This window comes from Heterodontus francisci, chromosome 3 (assembly GCF_036365525.1).
Source record: "Heterodontus francisci isolate sHetFra1 chromosome 3, sHetFra1.hap1, whole genome shotgun sequence".
NCBI lineage: Eukaryota > Metazoa > Chordata > Chondrichthyes > Heterodontiformes > Heterodontidae > Heterodontus > Heterodontus francisci.
In genome coordinates this window covers 105,585,936-105,611,855 of record NC_090373.1, presented here as the reverse complement: position 1 = coordinate 105,611,855, position 25,920 = coordinate 105,585,936, and the positions used below count along the sequence as shown (strand labels likewise).

At 45.3% G+C, this 25,920-nt stretch overlaps 1 protein-coding gene across 1 annotated transcript in view; it reads left to right on the top strand.

Moving 5' to 3' along the window:
- The window catches only part of nkain2 (sodium/potassium transporting ATPase interacting 2), an 804,285-nt gene that overhangs the window by 364,817 nt on the left and 413,548 nt on the right, over positions 1-25,920 (top strand). The window contains exon 3 of the mRNA XM_068018278.1: positions 12,669-12,749. Coding sequence (XP_067874379.1) covers positions 12,669-12,749 — 81 coding nt within the window. The remainder of the gene's footprint in view (positions 1-12,668; positions 12,750-25,920) is intronic.

Sequence of the window (25,920 nt, the reverse complement as noted above, 5' to 3'; positions counted from 1 at the left end):
TGATCGTAACACTTTCCTTTGCTTTCAGATGGCAGCTATTCATAATTCTACAATTCAGACTCCCTCCAGAAACATCTTTTGATTCTTTACCACTTCCTTTTGCATTTTGTAATTTAATCTCTCCTATCCTCCATCCTCTCACAGACTTTCCCTTTTGTTATTTTTCCCAGCCTCGCCCCTTTCACTTGCTCAAAAACTATTACATTTCTAACTTTTCTCAGTTCTGATGAAAAGTCATGGACCTGAAATGTTAACTCTGTTTCACTCTCCACAGATGCTGTCAGACCTGCTGAGTATTTCCAGCATTTTCTGGTTTTATTACAGAAAAAGGCTGATGGGTATGCACAATGAAATGCTTGGCTCATTGTGAAGCCTGCCATAAAGTTTGCGTGCTATGTCAAGGAGCATGGAGGAGTCCAGCACCAATTTTGCGCAGATTATGGAACCCATCCTCTCCAGCGGTGGAAGTTGTGGCCAACTCCATTCGCACACTTGCAGACCCAACCATGACACAGCATCTGATGGCCAATATCTCAGCTTCTATTGCAGCACAAGCAAGAGTTACCCAACATCTGGGTGCTGCAGCAGAAGCTCAGACTGAAGTCATGCAAGGTCAGCGTGCAGTCATGCAAGCTCAGACTGCTGCCATCATGACTGTGAATACCAATGTTCAAAGGGGCTTGCAGAGTGTCACAGCAGTCCAGCAATCTGTGCTCCAACAGGTTACTAGGATTGATGAAGTGCCATCCCAGGGGAGTGGTGCTGGCTTCATGGAGCACAAACCTACTGTGCTTGCTCAGGATGAGAACATTCATGCTTCTATTACTGTCACTCCACCAGTGCCCTTGCTGATGCCTGTCAAGCAACCAGCCCAGACTGTTTCTTCTGGGCTTCTAGGCACAGAGCTGTGTTACAACAATGTGTTTTGTTGAATGATAATTTTCTTTGGTCCACTGACTGGAAATTTGAATTTATATTTGTTTGAAGAAATTTAATAAGAATATTTAAAACAGGATGACTGCTGGTAGCTGAAGATGATCACCTTGTTTGCTACACTGTATCCGACATTGCAAAGGACTGTGAAGAGGGAGAAGAAATGGTGATTAAGCCCATAGTCATACTTAGGGATATAGGGGCCACCCAATCCCTTCTGCTGGGAAAAGGAAAAACCTTTCCCCCAGAGAGTGCATTGAATGCTAGAGTGCTAGTAAACAGTATCAGAGGAAAGTATATGCCCATACCTTTATACAGGATGCACATGGAATGCGGCCTTGTTTCAGGACCAGTAATCGCGGGGATTGTCCCTAGCTTACCTGTGTCGATGGTGTCGACCTGCTCCTGGGTAATGATCTGGCAGGGGTGAAGGTGGTAGCTTCCCCAGTGGTTTTAGAGAGACCAAAAGAGGTTAGGAAGACAGAGCAGTTACTGGAAAAGGTCCCTGGCATTTTCCCTGACTGTGTGGTGACCCAGTCCATGACCAAACAAGCTCCGTCAGAGAAGGCTGAACTGAAACCTTCTTTGGGAAGTGAAAGGACCCAAAGGATGGGTTAAACTGGTCTTCCTTGGTCGAGGCTCAGCAAGCCGACCCAGGGTTAAAAAAGTTAGCATAGACTGCCCAACTCAAGCTGAAGCATAGGGAGTTCCAGACTGCTACTAATTAAAGGATGAGGTGCTGATGAGGAAGTGGAGACCTCCTCACAGACCTGCAGATGAAGAGTGGTTCAACAGGCAGCGGTGCCGCTGAGGTACCGTATGGAAATATCGAGAATAGCCCACGATATTCCAATGGCTGGACATGTCGGTATCAGAAAAACCCAATCCCGCATCAGACAACATTTTCACTGGCCACAACTCCCCAAGGATGTGGTGGAGTTCTGTAAGATTTGCCACACGTGTCAGGTTGTGGAATAGACTCAAACTGCAATAAAACCTGCACCTTTAATTCCTATGCTGGCTTTTGGGGGAACCATTCAGCAGAGTGCTGGTAGATTGTGTGGGGCCCCTGCCAAAAACAAAAGGGGGCTACCAGTATCTTCACACCATTATGGATGTGGCTACTCAACTTCCAGAGGCTATTCCTCTAAGAACTATCTCTGCCAAGGTAGTGGTGGAGGGCCTAACACAATTCTTCACCTGATATGGGCTGCCTGCTGAGATCCAGTTGGATCAGGACACAAATTGCATGTCCAGTATTTTTCAAAAGGTCATGGGTAATCTCGGCATAACCCAGCTAAAGTCCTCATCCTACCACCCACAGTCACAGGGGGCTTTGGAGCAGTACCACAAGACCCTAAAGACAATGATCAGGGCATACTGCTATGAGTACTCCCATGACTGAGACAAAGGGCTGGGATTTCTTCTGTTTGTTACCAGGGACTCACCCAATGGGTCCACTGGCTTTAGTCCCTTTGATTTAGTTTATGGACAGGAGGTGAGTGGTCCTGTAAAACTAATCAAGGAGACGAATCTTCCCTGTTAGACTACATCTCCATGTTCCGAGAAGGACTCACAAGAGCCTGTGCGGTGGCTCAGGAACACCTAAAAACCTCCCAGACAGCTATGAAAAGGCAGGTGGATAAACATGCCATGGTCAGATCATTTCAACCCGGAGACCATGGGCTGAATTTTACTGGCCCCCGACGTTGGGGGTCATGGTGGGAGAGACCTGCCGTGCTCCCCGATGCTGGGAAGGCCTCGCCACATATTCCTGGCAGCGACGAGGCCTCGTGGTGGTCCCCCACCACTCGGTGATGGGAGCCGAATCTACATATGTAAATTGCTACTTACTTTGCCTCATTATGCATCCGGCTGCCACTTTGGAAACACTTTCTAATATTCAGCTGAATGGCCGTAGCTCACGTGCCTTCCCGTTCCTGACAGATAAAGGCCAGCAGGACAGAAGTTGCAGTGCTCGGAGCCTGTGGCGAGACGGGGGCACAACTCTGCATACGTGTAGGGAGATGGGACGAGGATGGTATTACTGGGGCGCAACTCTACATACATGTATGAGGGAGGAGGGGGAGTGCATTAAAGGGGGCACAACTCTGCATACGTATGGGGAGGTGGGTGGGGGAGTGCATTATAGGGTGCACAACTCTGCAGGCATGAAGGGAGCTACTGCATACCCTCCCTCCGTAAAGGGGGGCACTCTGCGCCATTGAATATTTGTGTGCGTGAAGGAGAAATGGCACTCCAGTCACGCTGTGTGTTGGAAGGGTGCCAGAAACGGTACGCATTTAAAGGTAATCTGGCGGGTGGGCCAATCGATGCAACTGCTACAATCTGAATGTGGTAATGCTGTGCCACTTTTCATGGAAGCTAAGACGGCCAATGCAATGCCACGCCACATAGTTGATGCTTGAAAGCACCTGATGTACCAGTCAACATCATTCTTTGCCCTGTTGAGTACCTTCGAAGAACTTAGGGACCGAGTTTAATTGCAACTTGGAGATGGGGATGGTTCACCCAATATTCATTGATCCGTTTGTCATGAGGAGCCATATGCGCCGCAGGCAAAACCAACAAGAAGGTGCAGCCCATGTAGAGGCTCCCAGTCATGAGAGCAGCACCCAAGGAGAGCTGTCCACTACAGATCGCCGTGCATCTACAGGTCCCGAATGACATACCTGAAGGTGTCTGAGCACCAGTGTTAGAGGCGACTGTGGATGTCGAGAGAGGTGGTAACACATCTCTGTGCCATGCTCAATGATGACCTGCAACTGATGGGTGGACATCCTATACCTGTGGCCCTCGAAGTGTCAGCTCTTAACTTCTATGCCTCTGCATCATTTTAGGGACCCACCGGCAACCTTTGTGGGATCACACAGTCAGAAGTGCACCGCTGCATCAGGGAGGTCACTGAAGTCCTCTACCAGAGGGCTGGTGACTATGTCCGCTTCAGGAGGGATACTGAGAGCCAGGCCGAGAGGGCCATCAGTTTTGGCTCCATCGTGGTATTTCCACAGGTGCAAAGGGGCATAGACTGCACCCATGTGGCCATCAAGGCTCCCGCTGGGTGACCAGCTGCATTCGTAAACCGAATTGGCTTCTACTCACTCAATGTGCAGCTAGTATGTGATCACCATAAATGCTTCATGCAAATCTATGCCCGCTTTCCAGGCAGCTGCCATGAAACCTTCATCCTGCGTCAGTCCCAGCTGCCGTTGCTGTTCAATGAACTGGCTCACATCAAGGGGTGGCTTCTTGGAGACAAGGGCTACCCTTTGAAGACCTGGTTCCTGATGCCGGTGAGAAACCCCACTAGTGATGCAGAGGAGAGATACAACTCCAGCCACAGCACTGCAAGAGCCACCATTGAGCAGGCAATCGGCATGCTGAAAATGTGTTTCTGCTGCCTGGATAGATCGGGTGGTGCCCTGCAGTACAAACTGGAAACGGTAGCTTGTATGTTAGCTGTTTGCTGTGCTCTGCACAACTATGCAATCAATATGGGAGAGGCCTTGCAGGATGAGAAGAGATGTGAGCAGGACTCCTCTTCGGACGATGAGGATGCAGAGGACTTACAGCAGGAAACGTGGATGGGAGGACAGAGAGCATCCAGGCACCACATGCAGGGCGAACAGTGAGCAAGGGATGCACAGCAACGCCTTATTGATCAAAGGTTCTCCACACCAGTTGTTGGATCCCATTAGTTACACAAAGAGAGACGAAGTCCGACTGTAACTTTAAGAAACTTTATTGCAGTACTTCTTGGTTACATCATCAGCAAAGCAAACAACAACAACACCTGGGCTCTTCTCTCCTCTCCTTCTCTCCTCTCCTGCCTGAGCAGGGAAATCAAGCATTTCTTATAGTTCTTCATACACATCAGTGATACCCCCTTTATGTTCCCAATTAGTTTACAAACTTTGCAGTTTCTTGGTGTCATGGCCTGATTGGGGTACTGCCTTGTCACCTTCCCCTCTAGCAGTTTCTCATCCCCCTTATCTCCTTGGACCGTTAGGCTGATTGCTATACAATGGGCTACTATGAAGCAGCTTGCAGCTGTCCTGTTAGTTTTTGCTTGTTATTCTACTTCTACTGATAAGCTGTCTGTGCAGCCATGAAGCTATGAAGTCATTTCTGATAAGCTGTCTCTGCAGCTCCGAGGTTAGTTTGTTAGTAGTACATGATTGATTAATTATTTCACCTTAAATTCCCCATATTATTCAGTTCTCGAAAATTCTGTTCCCACATCCACACCATAAAAACCACCATATTCCCTGGCAGCCGCACAGCACCTTTGTTCACCTGTTGTGCAGAAATCTATATCTGCAACATCTTTGTCTCCACCAGCAGACTAAGCCATTGTCCATGTTACTGCATCCATGGAGATGCAAGTGTGGAGTGCTGGCATATAATGATGTTATTCCATACATTGGCAGTTCTGAAAGGCCAATGATGTGATGGGAGGAGACATGATCAGTACATACTGGCACTCATCATTCACACAGTAAAAATGTGATTTAACTTTGTTCACAAAATAATGATTTAACTTTTTACAGTTCAGTGTCATCAGTGCAGACCGCTTTGTGTCACGGTGTTTTTTAAAAACTCTTGTGGGTGCTCCTTCACGGTGCCACCTCTGCGCAAACAGCCTGACTGGAGGAAGGCTGCTGATCGGATTGCCCATTGGCTGTGGATGACATTGGCGGTCGTCCTCTGTGCACACAAGGCCCCGGCTGGCTGGGCGAATCCTGCATCAGTATAGAACTCTCCTCAGACGTTGTGGCTGCTGGAGCTTGACTCACCAGTGGAGGGGCGGAAGGGTCGGCGTCCACATTGGAATCACCTTGCGGGGCGACCCCAGATATGGCATGCAGGCTCACCTCCTCCATCTCAGGGCTCGTTTGAACCCCTCTGCTTTCCCAGGAAGGACCTGGGACAGGGACAGTTTCCATGCCCCTGGTCCCTTTTTCGCCGAGCCACTGCTGAATGGATCTGATGGCCTCAGCGAGGGATTGCAGGTCAGCGCATATTTGTGGAATCTGGCTCACCAAGACGGCCATCGCCGTCTCCATGGATGAAGCCATGCGCTCAAATGCCTCGGATATGGCAGTTGTCATGGCCTGGATGGACTCTTCCATCATTCGCTGAAGGCTGCACATGGCCAGTAGCATTAGCACCAGATGTTACCACGACTGCTGCTGCAGCTCCAGCATGCCCTGTACTGTCGAAAACAGAGGGTCATTAGTAGCCTAGGGCTCAGCATGGACCTGGCCACTCACAGCCCTCCAACTGTCAGGGGCCTCGGCTGTCTCAGCCTCAGTCAGCTACTCAGGTGCGTGTGCAGTGCTCTCACCAGCTTGTGACCCAGACTCTATGTCCGATTGCATTCCCACCGAGGTGACTGTATCTGCGCTGGTGGATGGTGCGGGAGTGTCATGCGATGCTGCGTCCTCTGAGGATGTCTCTTCCTCACAGGTGCAGGAGGAGTCCTGGACCGCCGGGGTCGATTCAGAAGGTTGATCTGCAAGATACAATGAGAAGAGCACACTGTAAGTCTTAATGGTGCACATGTAATGGTTATGACGGCATCGTCTCAAACGATAAGATTTTCACAGTGATCATTCTGTATATAAAATGGCTGTATGTTCACCCAGGATCCTGAGCTCTACATTACTGACTGAACGGTCCACATGTATCGTGCCAGTTCCAGTGCATCCCCCTCAGTCTGTGTGAGCGCCCGCAGATCTGGCACTTCTCCACCAGTCCGACTCGCCACCTGAGCATTGTGGGCCCTCTTTGTCTGGAGGAGCAAACAGGCAGATATTAAGCATGGCAAGTCAACAACACGACACATGTTACAAGAGGGGTGCTGGGCCCAAAGGTGGGCAATGCTCGGTGTGCACTACTGAGTGAGCCACTCATGTAGATGCCATGCTCTGAGCAGCAGACAAAAGTGAACTCTTTCATACATTCATCCATTGATGTCACGTCATTCCTCCCTGCCCAACTTTTCTGTCTTTGGCATGGCATTGGCACACATGTGCCACTCTGTGTAGGAACACCTTGGTTCAGTGGAGCCATGATACAAAGTGCCATTTACTTTTGCAGTGCAAAGCAAATCATTCATCCTCTTGTGGCATTGGACCCAGTCACGCCGGATGGTCCCACGGCTACTAACCTCCTCTGCCACCTCCAGCCAGTCTGCCTTGGTCAGGCGGGAGGGCCTCTTTTTACAATCACTGGGGGAAAGGACCTCCCACCTTGCCTTCACAATCTGGAGAATGAGCAGGGAGGGATCGCTGAACCTTGCGGCCACCCTGGAATACCCCTCTGCCATCTTCCGATTTTTATCTGGTGCTTTAAATGCACAAGTTTGGTTCCACAATCTAACTGCTCTAACTTCTGGCTGCAAGGTTGTTTTTTCAGCTTTTTATGCTAATGCAGGACTGGCTGTCCTTCAAATAGAGTCCCAGCACCTGTGCCTCATGTGACCCGATGCCGATCACAGCGGTGTCAATCCTGCCCCCTCCACAATTTTGGGAGGGTGGCGTGTCATGGGTATGTTAATGAGCAGCCACACTGAATATCGTGGCGGCTGCGCAACAAGCGGTCCGAGTGAGTGGACCGCGATCTTTGAAGCTCTCCGACAATCTCAGTGGTGAGCTGATAAAATTCAGCACCATGTGTTAGTGCTATTAGCAGTACAGGGAGAACTGTTGAAAGCCCGGTTCAGTGCGTAGTAAAGAGAATTAGCAAGGTGAATTATATATTTGACACCCAAGATCATAGGAAAAAGCAAAGGCCGTGCCACATCAATCTGTTAAAACAGTTTTACAGCCGGGAAGGGGACAAATAAGCACAGTCTGTCAAGCAGTCAGTCCTATTTAAATGCAGAACAGAGATGAGACCTAACAAGGCTGCTCACAGTATTTAAAGGGATCAGCAGGGACAGGCCAGGGTGCACAACCCTAACCCGACACCACGTGAATGTAGAAAAGACCCCTCCCATAAAACAAAATGCCTATCGCCTAGGTCCCAGAAAACTGACCCAGGTTCGGGAAGAAATTCAGACTGAAGACCTATAAATTAAAGATTTAAATTCTGAAGGGAGGCACAGAAAAGTTCATGAGCCAAGGGAAAACCCTAGGCCCAAAAAGGTTTTTGTGGCAGATTTGGAGGGTGGCGATGGTGGTGGTGACTGCAAGTCAAGCATCCTAACTGAGGAGAATTGTGGGCCAGGCTGGATGAGCTGGAACAACAGGAAGAGATGCAGGATGAAATTAATAGATGGTCTGAAGCTGCAAGGGAAAAAATTCCAGCACTTGGCTACAGTACAAAATGATTATGAAGCACTTCAAGACAGGCTTAAAACTTTGCCTGACAAAGTGTCTTATGGGGCTGAATTTTACAGATCCCCTGATGGCAGGGGTTGTGGCGGGGGGCGTTGGGGCCTGCCGGAAAATGCCTCCGGGAGAGGGCCACCATGCACCCTGACGCCGGGAGGGCCTGGCCTGATATTGCCGGCAGCAGCGAGGCCTCGTGGCGGCTCCCTCTGCTGCTCGGCGATGGGACCGCCAAAAATTCAGCCCATGATGGTTTTTTTTTGGTGGCTTTTATTTTTTTATTGTATTTACAGAGGGAAGGTAAGGTGTGTAATTGTTGGTGAATGGGGAACTGGAGATCATGCTTACTAGTATCGCAGTTGAATGAGTTGTTCATGGAAATCCCAGGCAGAAAGGCACTGTCTAGGTTGACTGCTGCCTTTCTGTTGCTCTTCTTTCTCCTCCACAGCTGCTGGCTATATAGCTGGTGGCAAGGGCTGTGCCCTCATGATCCCGAGGTTGTGCAACATACAGTAGACCACAATGAATCCTGACACCCATTTGCTCTGCCAAGTGCTTCAAGGCTGCTCCAGAGCAGTCCAGGCAGCAGAAGCATTGTTTCAACATGCCAAAGTTCTGCTTGATCACATTTTATATGTCCGCATGACTTTCATTGTATGGATGCTCAGTATGTGTGCATGGGATGCACACCAAAATTATAAGCCACGTCGCCAAACGATAGCTCTTGTCACACATTAGCCACACTCTGGTTTGTCGTGTTAGCTCAAATGTAAATGGCACAGCAGACTGTCACAGAATTAAGGCATCATGACTGTTGCCAGGATACTGGACATCTACCTGCATGATTCGTTACGTATGATTGCACACCAGCTGGACGTTGATAGAGTGGAATCACTTTCGGTTAAGCTACATCTTAGAGGTGACATGCGGTGCCTGAAAGGTGATGTGCATGCAGTCAATGCAACATGGGGAAGCCTGAAATCCTTGTGAAGCCACATGCTCACTATGCCTGCTGCTCTCTGGCAAGAGATAATGAAATATGTCAATTCCCTTTGAATAGAAAGCATCAGAGACCTCCTTGATGCAACATTGGGTGGCAAACTGCAAGATGTTGCAAATATCTACAACTCCAGCCTGGAAGGAACCTGTGCATAAAAGTTCACGGTCACAGGCACCTCCACAGCCAGTGGCAATGCTGTCCTTGCTGTGCTGTGAGGTTGCAGTTGTGGCTGCAGCAGGTGGCACATTTCAGTGAGGATGTCCTTACTGAACACCTGATGTCTGGCACATTGTTTCTCACTGAGGTCAGGTAGCAGAATCACCCCGTGAACACCCTTGGCAGATAAAGCCTTCTACTGAGAGCCCTCCTCCCTCCTGCCTCATCCCTCTTCTAGTAGCTTTCCTTGCTCTGTGTGCCCTCTGCTCATTCTCCAGTCATGCTATAGTCCAAAGCCAATGCTTACTACAGTGCCCACATCTGAGAACAACTGGTTTGTGCAGAATTCTTGAATTCAGGACTAACTCCTTCAGCACCTACCACATCACCCCCTGTAGACTTTAACAATTTCAAAGAATTCTGGAAAGCACCAAACTCTTGTACAATTGTTGCAAAAACCAGTAGCGCAGTGGCTAGCACTGCAGCCTCACAGCTCCAGCGACCCAGGTTCAATTCTGGGTACTGCCTGTGTGGGGTTTGCAAATTCTCCCTGTGTCTGCATGGGTTTCCTCCGGGTGCTCCGGTTTCCTTACACAGCCAAAAGACTTGCAGGTTGATAGGTAAATTGGCCATTATAAATTGCCCCTAGTATAGGTAGGTGGTAGGGGAATATAGGGACAGTTGGTAGGAATATGGGATTAGTGTAGGAGTACTATAAATGGGTGGTTAATGGTCGGCACAGACTCAGTGGGCCGAAGGGCCTGTTTCAGTGCTGTATCTCTAAATCTAAATCTAAAATCTAAAAATCAATCAGTAATTAATTTGAATATAGGTGATGATCCCTTTAAATAACACTGCTAGTGTGTTCTTTCTACTGCTTAACACGTGCTCAGCCATTTGTGATTAAGAGTCTGTGTTAACTGGAGTACTGATCTCCAAAATGGCAGTGTTGGCATCAAGTCAGCAATGCACACTGATTTGATGCCAGTGCCGCCATTTCGGAGATGCACGCAGATTGACATTATGATCTGTCTGCTCTGCATTCTTCCAACATACGCTAACTTTGCACGTGCTAATGCTCTTCCCAGTATGGCATCCAGTGCGCACACTGCAGGCACCATTTTGTACCTCCAAAGCAGCTCCAGCACACTGCCTATGTGTTTTCAACTTCATGGCGTTTCACAGCCACTTACAATTGTTATAGATACATATTTGATTTATTTTGTTTCAGGTTGAACTTCAAAAGGTTTGAAAGTATATCTTAGACAATTTTTCGCCAATTCATTACTCTTGCAGCCATTAAAGAGAGTGAAGCTGTAGGAAATCACATAATGCCAAAAGCAAAATACCACAGATGCTGGAAATCTAAAATAAAAATAGAAAATATGGAAACACACAGCAGGTCGGGGAGCATCTGTGGCAAGAGAGAGAGAGAGTTAACTTTTCAGGTCGATAACCTTTCATCTGAATGGGATAAAGTTAGAGATTTAACAGTTTATGAACAATACAGAACCAGGAAGAAACTTGAGTTGGGGAGAGGTGGGGAGAGGAGGAACAAAAGGGAAAGGTCTCTGATAGGGGGGGATTGAAGTGATTGAATGAAAAAAAGGATAGTGCAAGGCAAAAGCAGGGATGGTAAATGTACAACAACGAAACAAAATATGGGTCCAGAGGAAGAGTAAATAGCACAAGCAGAACCATTAATTGTTGTTTGAGAGAATCATAGCAATGGTCATGATCTGACACTGTTGAACTTAATGTTGAGGCCAGAAGTTGTCACTGAGGGGCAATATCTTGAACTGAATTTTATGAGGTCTCCGAGGTCGGGGTCGTGGTGTGGGGGGACCTGGAAAATTCTTCCGGGAGAGGCCCCGCCACGACTCCTGATGGCAGGAAGGCCTCGCCGCACTTTACTGGTGGCGGCGAGGCCTCAGTGCGGCCCCCCCAGCCACTCAGTGGCAGGGCCTTCATTTTCATATGCAAATGATATTAAAATTAAATAATAATTACTTATCTGGTAGCGATGGCCGTCCCACGCTGATATTCCAGTCGTTAGCTGGAACTCCTGCGCCTTCGGAATTCCGTTTGGACTTCCGAGGTGTGACAGTGGTGGGGAGGGGGGGCGGAGTGCAATTTTCAGGGCAGAGGAGGGGGAACGGCAGAATCCTATTAGATTGGTGGGGGGATGCTGTGAAGGGGTCAAAGGGTAAAGTGGTGCAAGGTCGGGTGCGCGGGGGGGGGAAGGTTGGCATCTAATCTTTAATATTTTTGAATGTAAAGGGCTGTTCAGATATAGTGTTCTCATTGGGGGGGAGGGGAGTGGGAGAGGGGATTTGCACTGATAATAAAGCTTAAACTTTAATGTTTTAACACCTATCCCTTTAAAAATGGTAATTAAACTGCAGGGCTTGAGGCCCTTTAAAAATGGCACAGGAGCCTGCTCTGCGCCGCCAGACTTTGTTGTCAGGGATGGAGCGGCCGCACCTTCTATGTCATTGGGGGCAGCCACTCCACCCCCTCCATTTAAATGAGCCCCCGCGCGAAATATCTTTTAAGTTTTATTATTTTCTATAATTGGGAGGAATAGCTAAATACCATAAGCTACTGGTAATCTGCTGAATTGTCATTGTTACTGCTTCTGTATCTATTTATTGTTGGTAAACCTGTGCTGTAGCTTATAACATAAGCAAATTTATTCTACTGTTTTCTGATATACCCAGTCAGCTTAAGACAGCGATAAAGGTTTCTATTTGACCGCCGGCTGTGATACCTTACCGGATGTTGCACAGATAAAAACACAATCACTTACTGTTACAAGGAGTACCTATGGAAATGAACTTTAGTCCTGAGCATAAGGAAAATATCTGTGTGAAATTCTGATAAATTTAGTTGGAGTTACATATCAGTTTTTAAATACATCATTTATTAAAGTCTTCAAAATTCTAAGATTGATTATATCTATAACTCACTGTTTTAAGAAAGGTATTGAAATCTGATTGTTCCATCCATAAGGCCAGTTATATAATCATTTATGAAGTAATTGTTATATACTATAATATTGCCAACTTATTCTAAATGTAAGTTTTATACACTGAAATTCTAACACCTAATGTACGTGATCAGAGTTACATGCATCAGAATCTTTATTTTGTTTAAAGTAAGGCATCTTCAAATCAGTCATTTTACAAGCTGTTTTTCTCTTTTCTTCCCCTCCCCCAAAGTATGCCATCTGGATGGTCCTCTGGGTCACGTGGAATGTGTTTATTATCTGCTTCTACTTGGAGGTTGGAGGCCTTGCAAAGGTAATTTGCCACCTGATGTTCCAAAGCTGTTCACCCTCTAATAATGCAAGCTATTAAACAAGTCTTGATTTATGTGAAACATTCTTGATCCTGAGATATTTTTTAAGATTATCACGTCATTCTGAATAGGTAGGACACAACTGTGGCTATATCTGTCCTGTGCAAAATTTATTATGACAAACAAATGTAAAATGCTGTAAGTCCATTGATGTCGGGAAAGCTGCAGGCAAATAGTGTTTATTCCAGCAGCAATTGCATCAGCCTCTGATATATCTAAATGTTTCTCTGCACTGAAGAAGTTACAATTATATGTAATTCTTTTTCCTCAAGGGAAAAGAACTCCTTTGGTTGTTCTATATAATGTTGTTATGTTCACGCATTGATTATTGCTATCTCTAGAGGAATAAGTGCCACCAGGGGTTTGAGGTACTGCTGATGGAAATACAAAACAGTACAATGAGATAGTGCAGTGCAACCATTTCACCCAACTAACATGAGATGAAAATTAGTCGTCTAGACCTTAAAACATGAATTAAGCAATAGAAAGTCCAGCATTTAAAATATAGCCAAAGCAAGTTAAGAGATAGTTGTACAGTTGTGGTCAAAATGATTTGTCACATGAGGTTGATTGCGGCTCTCAAGATCATATTTTTTGGTCAGAACAGTCATTGCTAGATATCTGTCTGTGATGAAGCATTCTTCTTTGGGAAGCAAAAAAGCTGTTAGCTCACCCTGCTACAAGAACACTTTCTCAGGACTACAAGCAGCACATTGCTCAGAGCGACTGTATTGAAGCCTAATCTCAAATGAATTCTTTATCAACTGACAGAGCAGTGGCTGATTGCTGTGAGATGTTACATACTGAGGACAAATAAAAATGTGGTTTGTGTATTTAAGCACCGATCTCTACTTTGTCAGTTTGTTGGAAGTCTGCATCTATCACACACGTCATCATAGCCCTTTTAATCTCACCCGTCGTCGAGGTATGTTTTTCTAAATTCCATCCTGCTCGTTGGATTTTTTTGTTGTTGTTGTCTTTCACCTGAAGTTTATGTTTTGTAAGTGCTGTTCCTGGTAATTGTGTACTTTTTAATGTTGTCCCCAATCTTTCTGTTTTTAAGTATAATTCTGCGTTTTTCTTTTAATTTCTGCTTTTTTAAAATCAAAACTGTTTGTCTTTAGTCCCACTCTCTGTATTTATGAAGGGGAGATGGATAACCAAGGAGCCACCTTTTTTCATCACTGTTTTCAGTATTTTGGCATTTTGTTTTAGTACTTTTTTTCTGTTTTTAACCACATCTATTGTTTCCTTTTAAGTCCTAGTCTCAGGGTAGATGCTCAGATTCTGGTGCAGGGGGCATCCATTCATGATGAGCCCCCTACCACCCTCACTGACCCCACCCTCACCCCACAACCTGGCCTTTGAAGTCAATGGAAAAGAAAATTGGGTTACCGGTTCATTATGAACCCATTTCACACTACTGGTGTAGACCAATTCCACCCCAACAAGATTTTCTCAGTACTACTATGGAAACCCTTTCAAGAAATTCCCCTTGTCCCAACCTGCCACAACTGGGTTTAAAAAAATGTAAGGGGTAAAAGGATTTACTTACAAATATGCACATAATTATAGAAATACAGTCCAAAATATCATTAACATTCCTCCAACAAAAACAGAATCTAGATAATTTAAATGCTTTAAATCAGTAGCCCTGATGATATATGTTAAGTCACATGGCATGAAAATTACCCTCCAACTCACTGTGAACAATGCCACAGGAGATCTGCTAATTATTCAATCTAAAAGCTCTCAGTGAGCACCCTTGAAAGCAAATTCACACTTTACATTTACTGCTGGAATGAAGGGTTAGAAAATACAAAGAGTGCAGAATATAGATACAACAAACAACCTCTTAGCCTGAAAGAATTTTTTTTTTATTATACGCTGAATCATACAATGTTTATCTTCATTTTTTTGGTTTGCTTGCAGTAACATATTTTATAGTATTTATATGATTTACTTGGTGACTATGCAGAGGACATGTAGTTATGAAAGGTCTTCAAATCACTAATGCATGATTCTTCATTTACATAAGTACATATTTTTTGAAGTAAGTAGTGGCCCCAAACAAAATAGTAATGGGTGGGATTGCAGCGGGGGGGTGTTGGTAAATGCAGTACTCCAATTTTAGACTACTATTGCTCCTGTGAATTGAGAATTTCACCATTTCTTGGTCAGCCAGGATATTGACCCCACCTGTGGAGCCTGGGCAGATGCATCCTCCGAGGGGCAGAATAGCAGTGGCAGGCAAAAGCAGAAGACCTAAGGCTGGAAGAAAATCTAATGGTTGGTTGGTCATTGACTAAGGAGCCATTTTGCAGGCATGACTAAAGTGTATAATTCTTTAGAAATGTGCAGATTTAAATTAATTTAAACAATATTAAATAAGATAGGCAATGAATTTAAATAATGTTCCATTCTACTATTTCAAACTGGACTTTGTAAGATGTATAACAATGGACATCTATTTTGAATACAAAACAGTCGTACGAACTCCAATTTCCAAAATTCATGTTGTCAACGTGAATTTTTATGAAATTAATGTTTGGATACTAAATAATTTTGTTCTTTCATTATTTCCCTTGCATAATTATTCAATTGCAAAATCTGCCACTTTCATGGAAATCTCTTCTATTTCTACAACTACTGCAATCTGAGATCCAAAAGGTGTAAGGAGCCATAACTCTCATAAAAAGTGTTAACTGGCCACTTACGCAGTTTTTAAAAATTATCAACATTCTTAGTTATCATCCTAGCTCCGGGACTCATTATTGTAGTGTATTTGCTTTGAACTAAGATATATATTTACCCTGTGAATTTCGTCCTTGCTAGGGAATTTTTAGTTGCTCAGCCAACTTCAAAGCATGAATTTCTGGTCCCTTATGCTGTCTTGAACAGACATCCACAACAAGTGCAGAATACTTCCTTGTGTTAGTTCCTTCGCCACCTATTAAAGGCCAAGTCAAGAAGCTAGTTCCATGAGGATTTAGCCAGCTTGGTCAGTGTCGGTACGATTGAACCACTCATGATGGTGAAAATTGATGTTCCCCACACTGATTCCATGATACTTCATTGGCATTCTATATTTTATAGATCATACTGGGTACAATAATATCACTCAAAGGGAAATAGAAATTATGGTCCTTCACCATAGTACTTGGAGTACTTGAACACTAATCCAGATGCTAAGCATTTAAAGGAAGCAGGACAAGAAAAATAAAACCTCACCTTGGTGAACCTCTCTTTGACATATCACCAAAACATTTTTTGCTGAAATGTTTCAATATTATGGTTCATATATGAAATTCCACAACTTTACCGGCCATGTAGGTTGTGCAAAAATTATTATCCCATTAAACACAAATGAGCATGAGGGCTGGCACAATGGTGGTTGCAACTAACATATTAACCAATCAAAAAGATAAGCAATGCAGCCTTCTGTTTCCTCTCAGGACCTTTGCTTGTTAAGTATGATCTGTGCTGAAACTTTTCAACTCATTAACATATTTAACTAGCGCTCATGGTTATAGCACATGACTGGGTCCGCCACATAGAATCTCAAGCACCAGAAGGCATCAAAGGGCCATTCGTTGCTTTAAAATATCAGCACTATCTTTTTTTAAATGTGAAGATTTAAGTCTCTTTGCAAGGTATGGCTGTTTGGAGGAAAAAAAGGACCAGAAAATGACCCACACCTCAGTCCTCATAAAGACAAGTCTTGACTCCACTAAGTGAGTATCCTCCATTGTGTAGTGTGGCTCTAGATCAGGGATTTCTCCAGGGAAATTCCACCCCATATGTCTTTTGACTTTGAGAGTCAGAGAATTCGAGCAATAGTGTTATAGTCCTATTGCGGACTTACATTTCCATCCAGTGAACTCCATTTATGACATTTAGAAGACTAATGTAATTCTTCCTCTCAAATGAAAATTAATTTCTCATGAGGCTACAAATATTTTAAATATGAAAAATGTAGTTGTGGGGACTTTATTTTCAATGGGCTCTTAACCTTTATACATCATGGGCTGAATTTTATAGGTTAATGGTGGTGAGCTTCAAAAACGGCATGGCGCACATTGATGGGGCTGAATCTTATGAGTGTGCCGCAGTTTGCTTCCCATGCGGATGCACCGTCCCTAAGCCCCCGTGATATTACATGCGGGGGCTCATTTAAATAGAGGAGGTGAAGCGGCCGCCCCGATGACGTAGAAGGGGTGGCCTCCGCATCCCTGGCAACGACAACTGGCGCCACCACACCGGTGCCATTTTTAAAGGGCTTTAAGCCCACACAAGTAAGTTTAATTTTTAAAGGGACAATGTAAAGGATTTTTATGACATTTGAAAATAGGTGATGGAGGCCCTTCCCCGAATGGTCATTTCAGGCAATGAAATTACCATCAATTAATTTATGTAATACCCGAACTTTGCCCCCCAATCTTCAATCTTCTGTCCTTCAACCCCTTCGCACCATCCCCACATTCAATTAAAATTTATTTCCCCGCTCCTCCACCCCTCCTGCCCTGAAAATTTTATTACTCCCCCCTCCCCACCAGGTTCTCACCCGGAACTCCGTATGGAGTTCCGAAGGCATGCAAAGGTCGAACGGCGGCCGTAATACCGGAGTGGGACAGCTGCCGCCTGCAGGTAAGTTTATTTGCATACTTTAATTGTTCATTTCCATATCCTGATGAAGGGCCCGCCGCCAGGCGGCCGGGGGGCCGCACCAAGGTCCCGCCAACACCGGTAATATGTGGCGGGCCCTTCTTGACGTCGCAGGTCGAGGCAGGCCTCTCCCTGCAGCATTTTACCAGCCCCCGCGCCCAACCCACGGCATCGAGGGGCCGGTAAAATTCAGCCCGTGATGTGTGCCGCTGAGCTGGAGGGGGCAGAATGCCCATCCCCGATGACAGAGAAGGGGCGGGCGCTCCATCTCCGGCAATGCTGTCCGGCACCACCGCACAGGTGCCTGCGCCATTTTTAAAGGACTTGAAGCCCTTTCATTAGATTGAAAGTTTTAAAGGTCCTGGTCTTCAAAAAATAAAATTACAATTTTAGTTGCACTTTGAATGCCCTCTTCCAATGAATAATCAATATATAAATTGCCCTCTCCCCCCAAAAAAAATTTATGCAATCCCGAACATCCCTCTAAACTTTATAAACTTTGACCCACATCCCCTTCCCACCATCCCTGCAACCAATAGGAACTGTTTTCCCCGCAGCAACCCCCCCACCGGCCCTGAAAACTTTACTCCTCCCTCCTCCCCACCAGTGATACACCTTGGATCTCTGAACAGAGATCCGAAAGCGCGTGAGTTCCAACATCCAGCCAGAATATCGGCATGGGATGGTCGTCTGGACAAGGTAAATGATTCTTCATTCATTAACATTTATCTGACTATTTAAATTAAGCTTCCGTCGCCAAGTGGCAGGGGGTGCCACCATGAGGCCTCACCGCCACCGGTAAAATGGAGCGGGGCCTTCCCGTCATCTCGGCCCGTGGCGGGCCTCTCCCGGAGTTTCTTTCCGGGCCCCCCACCTTGACCCCCAATGTTGGGGGGGCTGATATAATCTAGCCCCTTGTTAGTTTATCATGAACATAAAATAATCCAAATCAGCAGCGCATGTTACAGACACAAGACAAAATTTCCTCACTATCACATTTGTCCCATCTCAGACCTTGGGCAGCCTGTAGATGGGCAATTGATTACTTGGATTGAAGGACGAAGTATAATAGCCCCAGGAGGACTGTGGGTGTTCCAATATCAATGAAGTAAAATCTTGGAACCAAGTCCTGATGAGGGGTCACATTCCAATATTCACCTGTCTTTTCCTCATTTAATTGCCCATCAAACTGCTGTGCATTTTAAATATTTTCTGATTTTAAAATCTTAATACACAAGACTAAGAATTAATATTAGCAATAAAAACTTAATGTAGGCAATCTGGACAATGCCCTTGAATTGGGCTGCACTTATGAGGCGGCAGCTGCCTATGATTTACTGCCCCTTAGCCATGCAAATATCCCAGCAGGACTCCAGGCATAGGCTCCCCTTGGACTGAGCTGTGCACCAAAAAATTGCAGGACCAAATCTGAGGGCTTCTGCAGGGCTGATGATCAGAGCCTTATGATCAACCTGAGGGAATGCATAATAAAAATTGTAAGCATTCCTCTTGAGTCTTAGGCCTGCCTCCAGAACACCCAGAGCCCATGTGTGTTTGGGAGCAGGACTATGCATCAGATATCTTTAGGCACTGCCCAGCAGGGTTGCCCAACAATCGCAGCCAGACTGAAATTGAGGCTGCAGGCCAAGAACAATCCCTCCCATCTTACTGAAATGCTAAACCTGCACCTACGACAAGTTTAAGTCCATTTGCATGGTTGGAGGGGTCCAAGGAAATCCAGTGGTAATGCAGAAATAATAGGGACTTGATGTAACAATGTCAGTGGCTGGTGAGTATTGATTTTCCGGGTACAGATCAAAGGAAAATATACCCTGGCATGTTTGTATGATATTCGTCTGTTCACTGTTTATTTTAAGTAGGTTAATGCTGCTCTTAGAATAGCAGAGAGAAGTATGCCTCTGAAATGGTACATCTGTTACATTCTGCTAAAGAAAGAGAGAAAGTCTGGTTATTGTGAGATTAGTTTACAAGTGAACCTTCAAAAGAGAATTTGCTCATAATTTTGATGTATTAAATACCTACTTTGCTGATATCATTAAAATTGATTTGTCATCATTATTCTTGCTCAAAACAAATATAATGCATTTCCATCATCATTAATCCTCTCTGAAAAGATCAATTCATTTATACATGCAATGATACCCGAACACAGTTGCACACACATGCACAACCATTTTTAGCCATTTTAACTGTATCTTTTTGTTTAAGATGAAAGACAGTCTGACACATTTGAGGTTGAAGGTTGTGTACATCAGGAAGCTTCTGGGGTGTTTAGCTGCCTGGATGAATAATGTCAAGGGCAGAGCTGTCAACTGATACCCTGCTTATTTTGATGGTAAAATATGATTAGCATGAAAGGAAGCCTTAGGGGCCAGAGAAACAGCATATCGGTGCAATACCCTCTCAGCTGTCTTTAGGTTTCTGCACGCATCAATGACTGAGACAGCCATCAGAATATAGATCTACCTCTGGAATCATGGAATTAGGCACAGTGGGATTTATGTTTTAATATAAATAGACTGCACAAAGAGGAAGACATTTGTTTTTAAAGAAAATGTCACACAAATGATGTTGTGTGTTTTATTTAAATAAGCTTGTGCTATCATTGCTGTAAATTTTATTCATCAAGTTACATGCAGTAAAATATTATTAGCTTAAAGCTTGTATTGCTACAAAATTTAATGGTTTATGCCCAAAACGGGAAACAATCACAACTCTGTAACATGTTATTACAGAGTTCAGGTTCACTGATAACTATGAAGAGTTTGGTTTGATAAGCCACTGGTCAATGTTGCCTTTATTGTTGGTTTCGGGGCAAAAATAGAATTGAAGTAAGATACCAGGTGGTCAAAAATCCATTAATTTGTACGTATCTGAGATGCTATTGAGACAGAGGAGTAGTTAGTGGTAGATCAGATTATCCCATTGGACATATGCCAGGCTATTTTCAGACAGTGGAGAGGGTGCTTCTTGCATCTACCTCCTTCACTCATAACATTCAGAGGAAGGGGCCAGCAAGATTACATCATTTGTCAGAATTCTCATGTGGTTGGCCTCGGCTTTCCTCAATGTAAAGTCGACCTACATGAAGCAGAAGTACATCACTTGCCAGGATTGTATCTTGCAGGATCAATTGGATTTTGAAAAGGCAATTTGCTGACAGCAGCCAATGACTGTTGTAGGGATACTCACCTTTTTTTGAAAAGGTTGAACTTTTTTATAAAAGAAGCATCTTCATCTGGGCCCCTTGCACTGGCGATCTGGCCCATGAAGTGGTAATGCCAAACCTATAAAAATGATATAGGCCAGAGTTGTAATATTGTTTCCAGCTTTCGGCATAAAAAAATTAATTCAGAAAAGTTAAACTCCACAAGGCTTGGTTTTGTATTGTCACAAAACTTTTTATTTTCTCCTCTGATTAAAACAGTGTGCCTTTAAAAACTAAGAGGCACAGTGTGCCACAGCTGCACCTGAATCCTAGGCCACAGCAGGAGAGAGCAGTCACATGGTGTAATGTTTCAATTTGACTGTGTGCAGGGACTGGCTGAAATGAGTTTTGAGAGAGACACCAGCAAAGCGTGCTTGCTTTGAAGGAAGAGAATTCTCTCAGCAGAAATTCGACAATGAGCTACAGGCTGTGCTAATTGCCTAAGGAGAAAAAAAGAAACCTTTTGGAAGAGACATTTGTATTGCTGGAGGCAGAAAAATTCTTTTTCTTTACTTCCAATCTAAGAGTCTTTGCTTCAAGATTGACTCTCTCTTGACTGATTGTGTTTGCTGGAATTCACAGTTAAGTTTTGAGTGCAATCTACCAATTTTAAAATCCAAATAATAGACATGTTTTATACTCTGTATTGAAAGAACTGTGTGACGCCTGCTGCAGTTGAAGTGCTTTCAATGTCTATTAAGTAAAGACTGTTCATCAAATTCGTGTGGAAACTTCGAGTGGCATCTGATTATTTTTACACCGGGATACCTCATCCATCAGGAACATAACCCACAAAGACCTAGGGCTGAATTTACAAGGCCTCCGCCCTATTGATTGTGTAGTTGTGCAGAGTACAGCAAACAGCAACGATGCAAGCTACCCTTTCCAGCCCGTACTGCAGGGCACCACCCCAGCTATCCAGGCAGTGGAATCGCATTTTATGCATGCCGATCGCCTGCTCAATGGTGGCTCTTGTAGTTCCATAGCGGGCATTGTATCGTTCTTCTGCAGCAGTGCTGCGGTATCTCACTGGTGTCAGCAACCATGTCTGCAAGGGGTAGCCCTTGACTCCAAGAAGCCACCCCTCCATCTGAGCCATTTCAGTGAACAGCAACGGCAACTGCGACTGGTGCAGGATGAAGGTGTCATGGCAGCTGCCTGGAAAGCAGGCACAGAAATGCATGCCTCGCTTCCAGTGATCACATATGAGCTGCACATTGATTGAGTGGAAGCCCTTACGGCTTACATATTCAGCTGGTTGCCCGGCGGGAGCCTTGATGGCCACATGGGTGCAGTCTATGACCCCTTGCACCTGTGGGAATCGCGCAATGGAGCAGAAACCGGTGGCCCTCTCGGCTTGGCTTCCAGGGTCTGTCATGAAGCGGATATAGTCACCAGCCCTCCGGAACAGGGCATCGGTGACCTCCCTGATGCAGCCGTGCACTTCTGACTGTGTGACCCCACAAAGGTGAGCCCCTGAAATGATGCAGAGGCATAAAAATTGAGAGCTGCTGTCACTTTGAGGGCCACAGGCATAGGATGTCCCCCGAAGCCCCTGGGCTGCAAGTCATCATGAAGCAGGCAACAGAGATGTGTCACCGCCTCTCTCGATATCTGCAGTCACCTCTGACACTGGTGCTCTGACATCTGCATGTATGTCATGCGGGACCTTGTCTTGTTTGCACTGGATTGCTGAATTGGGTTGTATTAGAGTTGTATTAAAGTGGAAGTTTGGTGAGTGAGAGTAATGACGGGTTAATTTTATCTTAAGTTTATTCTGTCTTTTATTTAGCAGATTAACTTAACAGTTGCTGTTTGGGTTGGAGAAGGTGAGTTTTAAACCAGCTTGAAACAGGGTTCACTCAGGCTTTGCTTGCAGCTGCACCTTGTTAATTAGAGAATTGGCTTAAACCAGTTTTCAGGGGCTAGAGTCAGTCAGTATAAAAGTGGGCCATCTTACAGTGCTGATCTTGTTTGCACTAGAGTGCTGACTTGGGTTGCATTAGAGTGTTAAAGTGGAAGTTTGGTGAGTGAAGAAGTTCAGTGAGGAGGGAGCGAGGAGCTCCTTTCATTTCCCCCCTGTCCTCAGAGTGAGGGCAGCCAAGAGTTTCCAAAGAGCACAGCTAACTGGTGAGTAAGTCCTGGTGGATATTTTTCAAACTGGATTGAATTGTTAGTCATTGTTTTAGCAAGACTTAGTTGTTTTTTTTAAATTATAATAATCTTCTAAATTTTTAAATTTAAAGGGTTTAGTCATGGCAGGAGAGCTTGAAGCCATGATTTGCTCCTCTTGCTGCATGTGGGAATCCGGGAACATTTCCAGTCCCCGGGACCAGCATGTGTGCAGGAAGTGTGTCCAGCTGCAGCTCCTGTAAGCTCAGGTTTCAGAGCTGGAAACACTGTGGAGCATCCGCGAGTCTGAGAGCATTGTGGATACCATGTATAGAGAGGTGGTCACACCGCAGCTGAAGGGACTTGAGGAAGGAAGGGAATGGGTGACCACCAGGCAGTCCAAGAGAAACAGGCAGGTAGTTCAGGAGTCCCCTGGGTCCCACTTGCAAATCAGTATTCCATTTTGGAGGCTGATGAGGCTGGTTCCTCCAGGGAGTGCGGACAAAGCCAAGCTTCTGGCACCACAAGCAGCCTGTCAGCACAGGAAAGGGGAAAGAGAGGAAGAGCAATAGTAATAGGGGATTCTATAGTCAGGGGAACAGATAGGCGCTACTGTGGCTGTCAACATGACTCCAGGATGGTGTGTTGCCTCCCTGGTGCCAGGGTCTGGGATGTCACTGAGCATCCTGAATGGGGAGGGTGATGAGGCAGAGGTCATGGTACATGTAGGTACCAATGACATAGGTAGAAAGAGGGATGAGGTCTTGCATCAAGAATTCAGGGAGATAGGCAGTAGACTAAAAAGCAGGATCTCTCGGGTTGTAATCTCTGGATTACTCCCAGTGCCACGTGCTAGCGAGTATAGAAATAGGAGAGTAGCACAGATGAACGCGTGGCTTGAGAGTTGGTGCAGGAGGGAGGGTTTTAGATTCCTGGACCACTGAGACTGTTTCTGGGGAAGGTGCGACCTGTACAAGCAGGACGGTCTACATCTGAACCAGAGGGGGACTAACATCCTTGCTGACGGGTTTGCTAGTGCTGTTGGAAGAGTTTAAACTAATTTGGCAGGGGGAGGGGATGCAGACTCCTAGCAGAATAGGGACACAGCTAAACACAGGAAAGCGAACAAGTCAGGAATACAGTGGAAGTAAGTTTCAAGGGAGTAAGACCAGGATGGAAGGCCTCTACTTTAATGCCAAGAGTATTGCAGGTAAAACAGATGAGTTAAGGGCAAGGATTGACATGTGGAATTGCGATATAGTAGCCATCACGGAGACATGGTTGAGGATTGGCAGCTCAATATCCTGGGATATAGAATCTTCAGGCGAGAAAGAGGAGGGGGCATTGCAATATTAGTTAAGGAGTCAGTTGCTGCAGTAAGATGATATCTTGGAGGGGGCATCAAATGAAGCTTTATGGGTAGAGTTTAGGAATAAAAAAGGGACAGCCACATTGTTAGGTGTTTATTATAGACCCCCAGATAGTCAGCGGGAAATTGAGGAGCACATATGTGCGCAATTCGCAGAGGTGTGGAAAAATAATAGGGTAATTATATTAGGTGATTTCAACTTTCCCAACATTAATTGGGATAGTCATCGTGTTAAGGGCTTAGATGGAGTGGAGTTCTTAAAACGTATACAGGAGAACCTTTTAGCTCAATATGTAGAGGATCCAACAAGGAAGGGTGCAGTGCTGGACCTAATTCTGGAAAATGAAGCCGGACAGGTGGTTGATGTGTTGGTGGGGGTGCATTTTGGTGACCACAACATCGTACAATTTAAGCTTGTTATGGAGAAAGAAATAAACAAGTTGCAAAAAAAGGTTTTGGATTGGGGGAGAGCGAATTTTAGTAAAATAAGGCAGGATCTGGCCAAGGTAGACTGGAAAGAGTTACTTGTCGGGAAATCTACAGAAGAGCAGTGGGGGGCATTCAAAAAGGAAATGGGGAGGGTACTGGCCCAACATGTTCCCTCTAGGGTAATAGGTCGGAGCAACAGCCCAGAGAACCATGGGTGACCAGAAACATTCAGGGTACGATGAGAAAGAAAAGAGGCTTTTTGCAAATACAAGGAGAGCAAATCAATGGAAGCATTAGTGGAATACAGAAAGTGTAGGATGGAGCTTAAGAAAGCAATTAGGAGAGCAAAGAGGGGATATGAGAAAGCTCTGGTTGGTAAAAGTAGGGAAAATCCCAAGATATTCTGGTATATTAATGGGAAGAGGATAACCAGGGAAAGAGTAGGACCCATTCGGGACCGAGAGGGAAATTTGTGGGTGGAGCCAGAGGACATTGGTAGGGTGTTGAACGAATACTTCACATCTGTCTTCACCCAAGAGAATGAGGATGCAGATATGGAACTTAGAGAGAGAGACTGTGAGGTTCTTGAGCAAATTGTCATCGGGAGTGACAGGTATCGGAGGTTTTGGCAGGCTTAAAAGTGGACAAATCTCCAGGTCCGGACAATTTGTGTCCCAGGATGCTGTGGGAGGCGAGGGTGGAGATTGCAGGGACTCTGACCCTAATTGTTCAGTCTTCTGGCGCCTCCCCTGTGGCCAGAGAGGAATTGAGAACAGCTAATGTGGTCCCACTATTTAAGAAAGGTTGTAGAGATAAGCCAGGGAACTACAGACCAGTGAGTCTCACGTCAGTGGGCGGGAAACTATTGGAAAAAATTCCGAAGGGGAGAATCTGAATTCCGAATGGGCGGCACAGTGGCGCAGTGGTTAGCACCGCAGCCTCGCAGCTCCAAGGACCCGGGTTCGATTCCGGGTACTGCCTGTGTGGAGTTTGCAAGTTCTCCCTGTGTCTGCGTGGGTTTTCTCCGGGTGCTCCGGTTTCCTCCCACAAGCCAAAAGACTTGCAGGTTGATAGGTAAATTGGCCATTATAAATTGTCACTAGTATAGGTAGGTGGTAGGGAAATATAGGAACAGGTGGGGGTGTTTGGTAGTAATATGGGACTAGTGTAGGATTAGTATAAATGGGTGGTTGATGTTCGGCACAGACTCGGTGGGCCGAAGGGCCTGTTTCAGTGCTGTATCTCTAATCTAATCTAATCTATCTCCACTTGGAGAGGCAAAATTTGATTAGGAATAGTCAGCATAGCT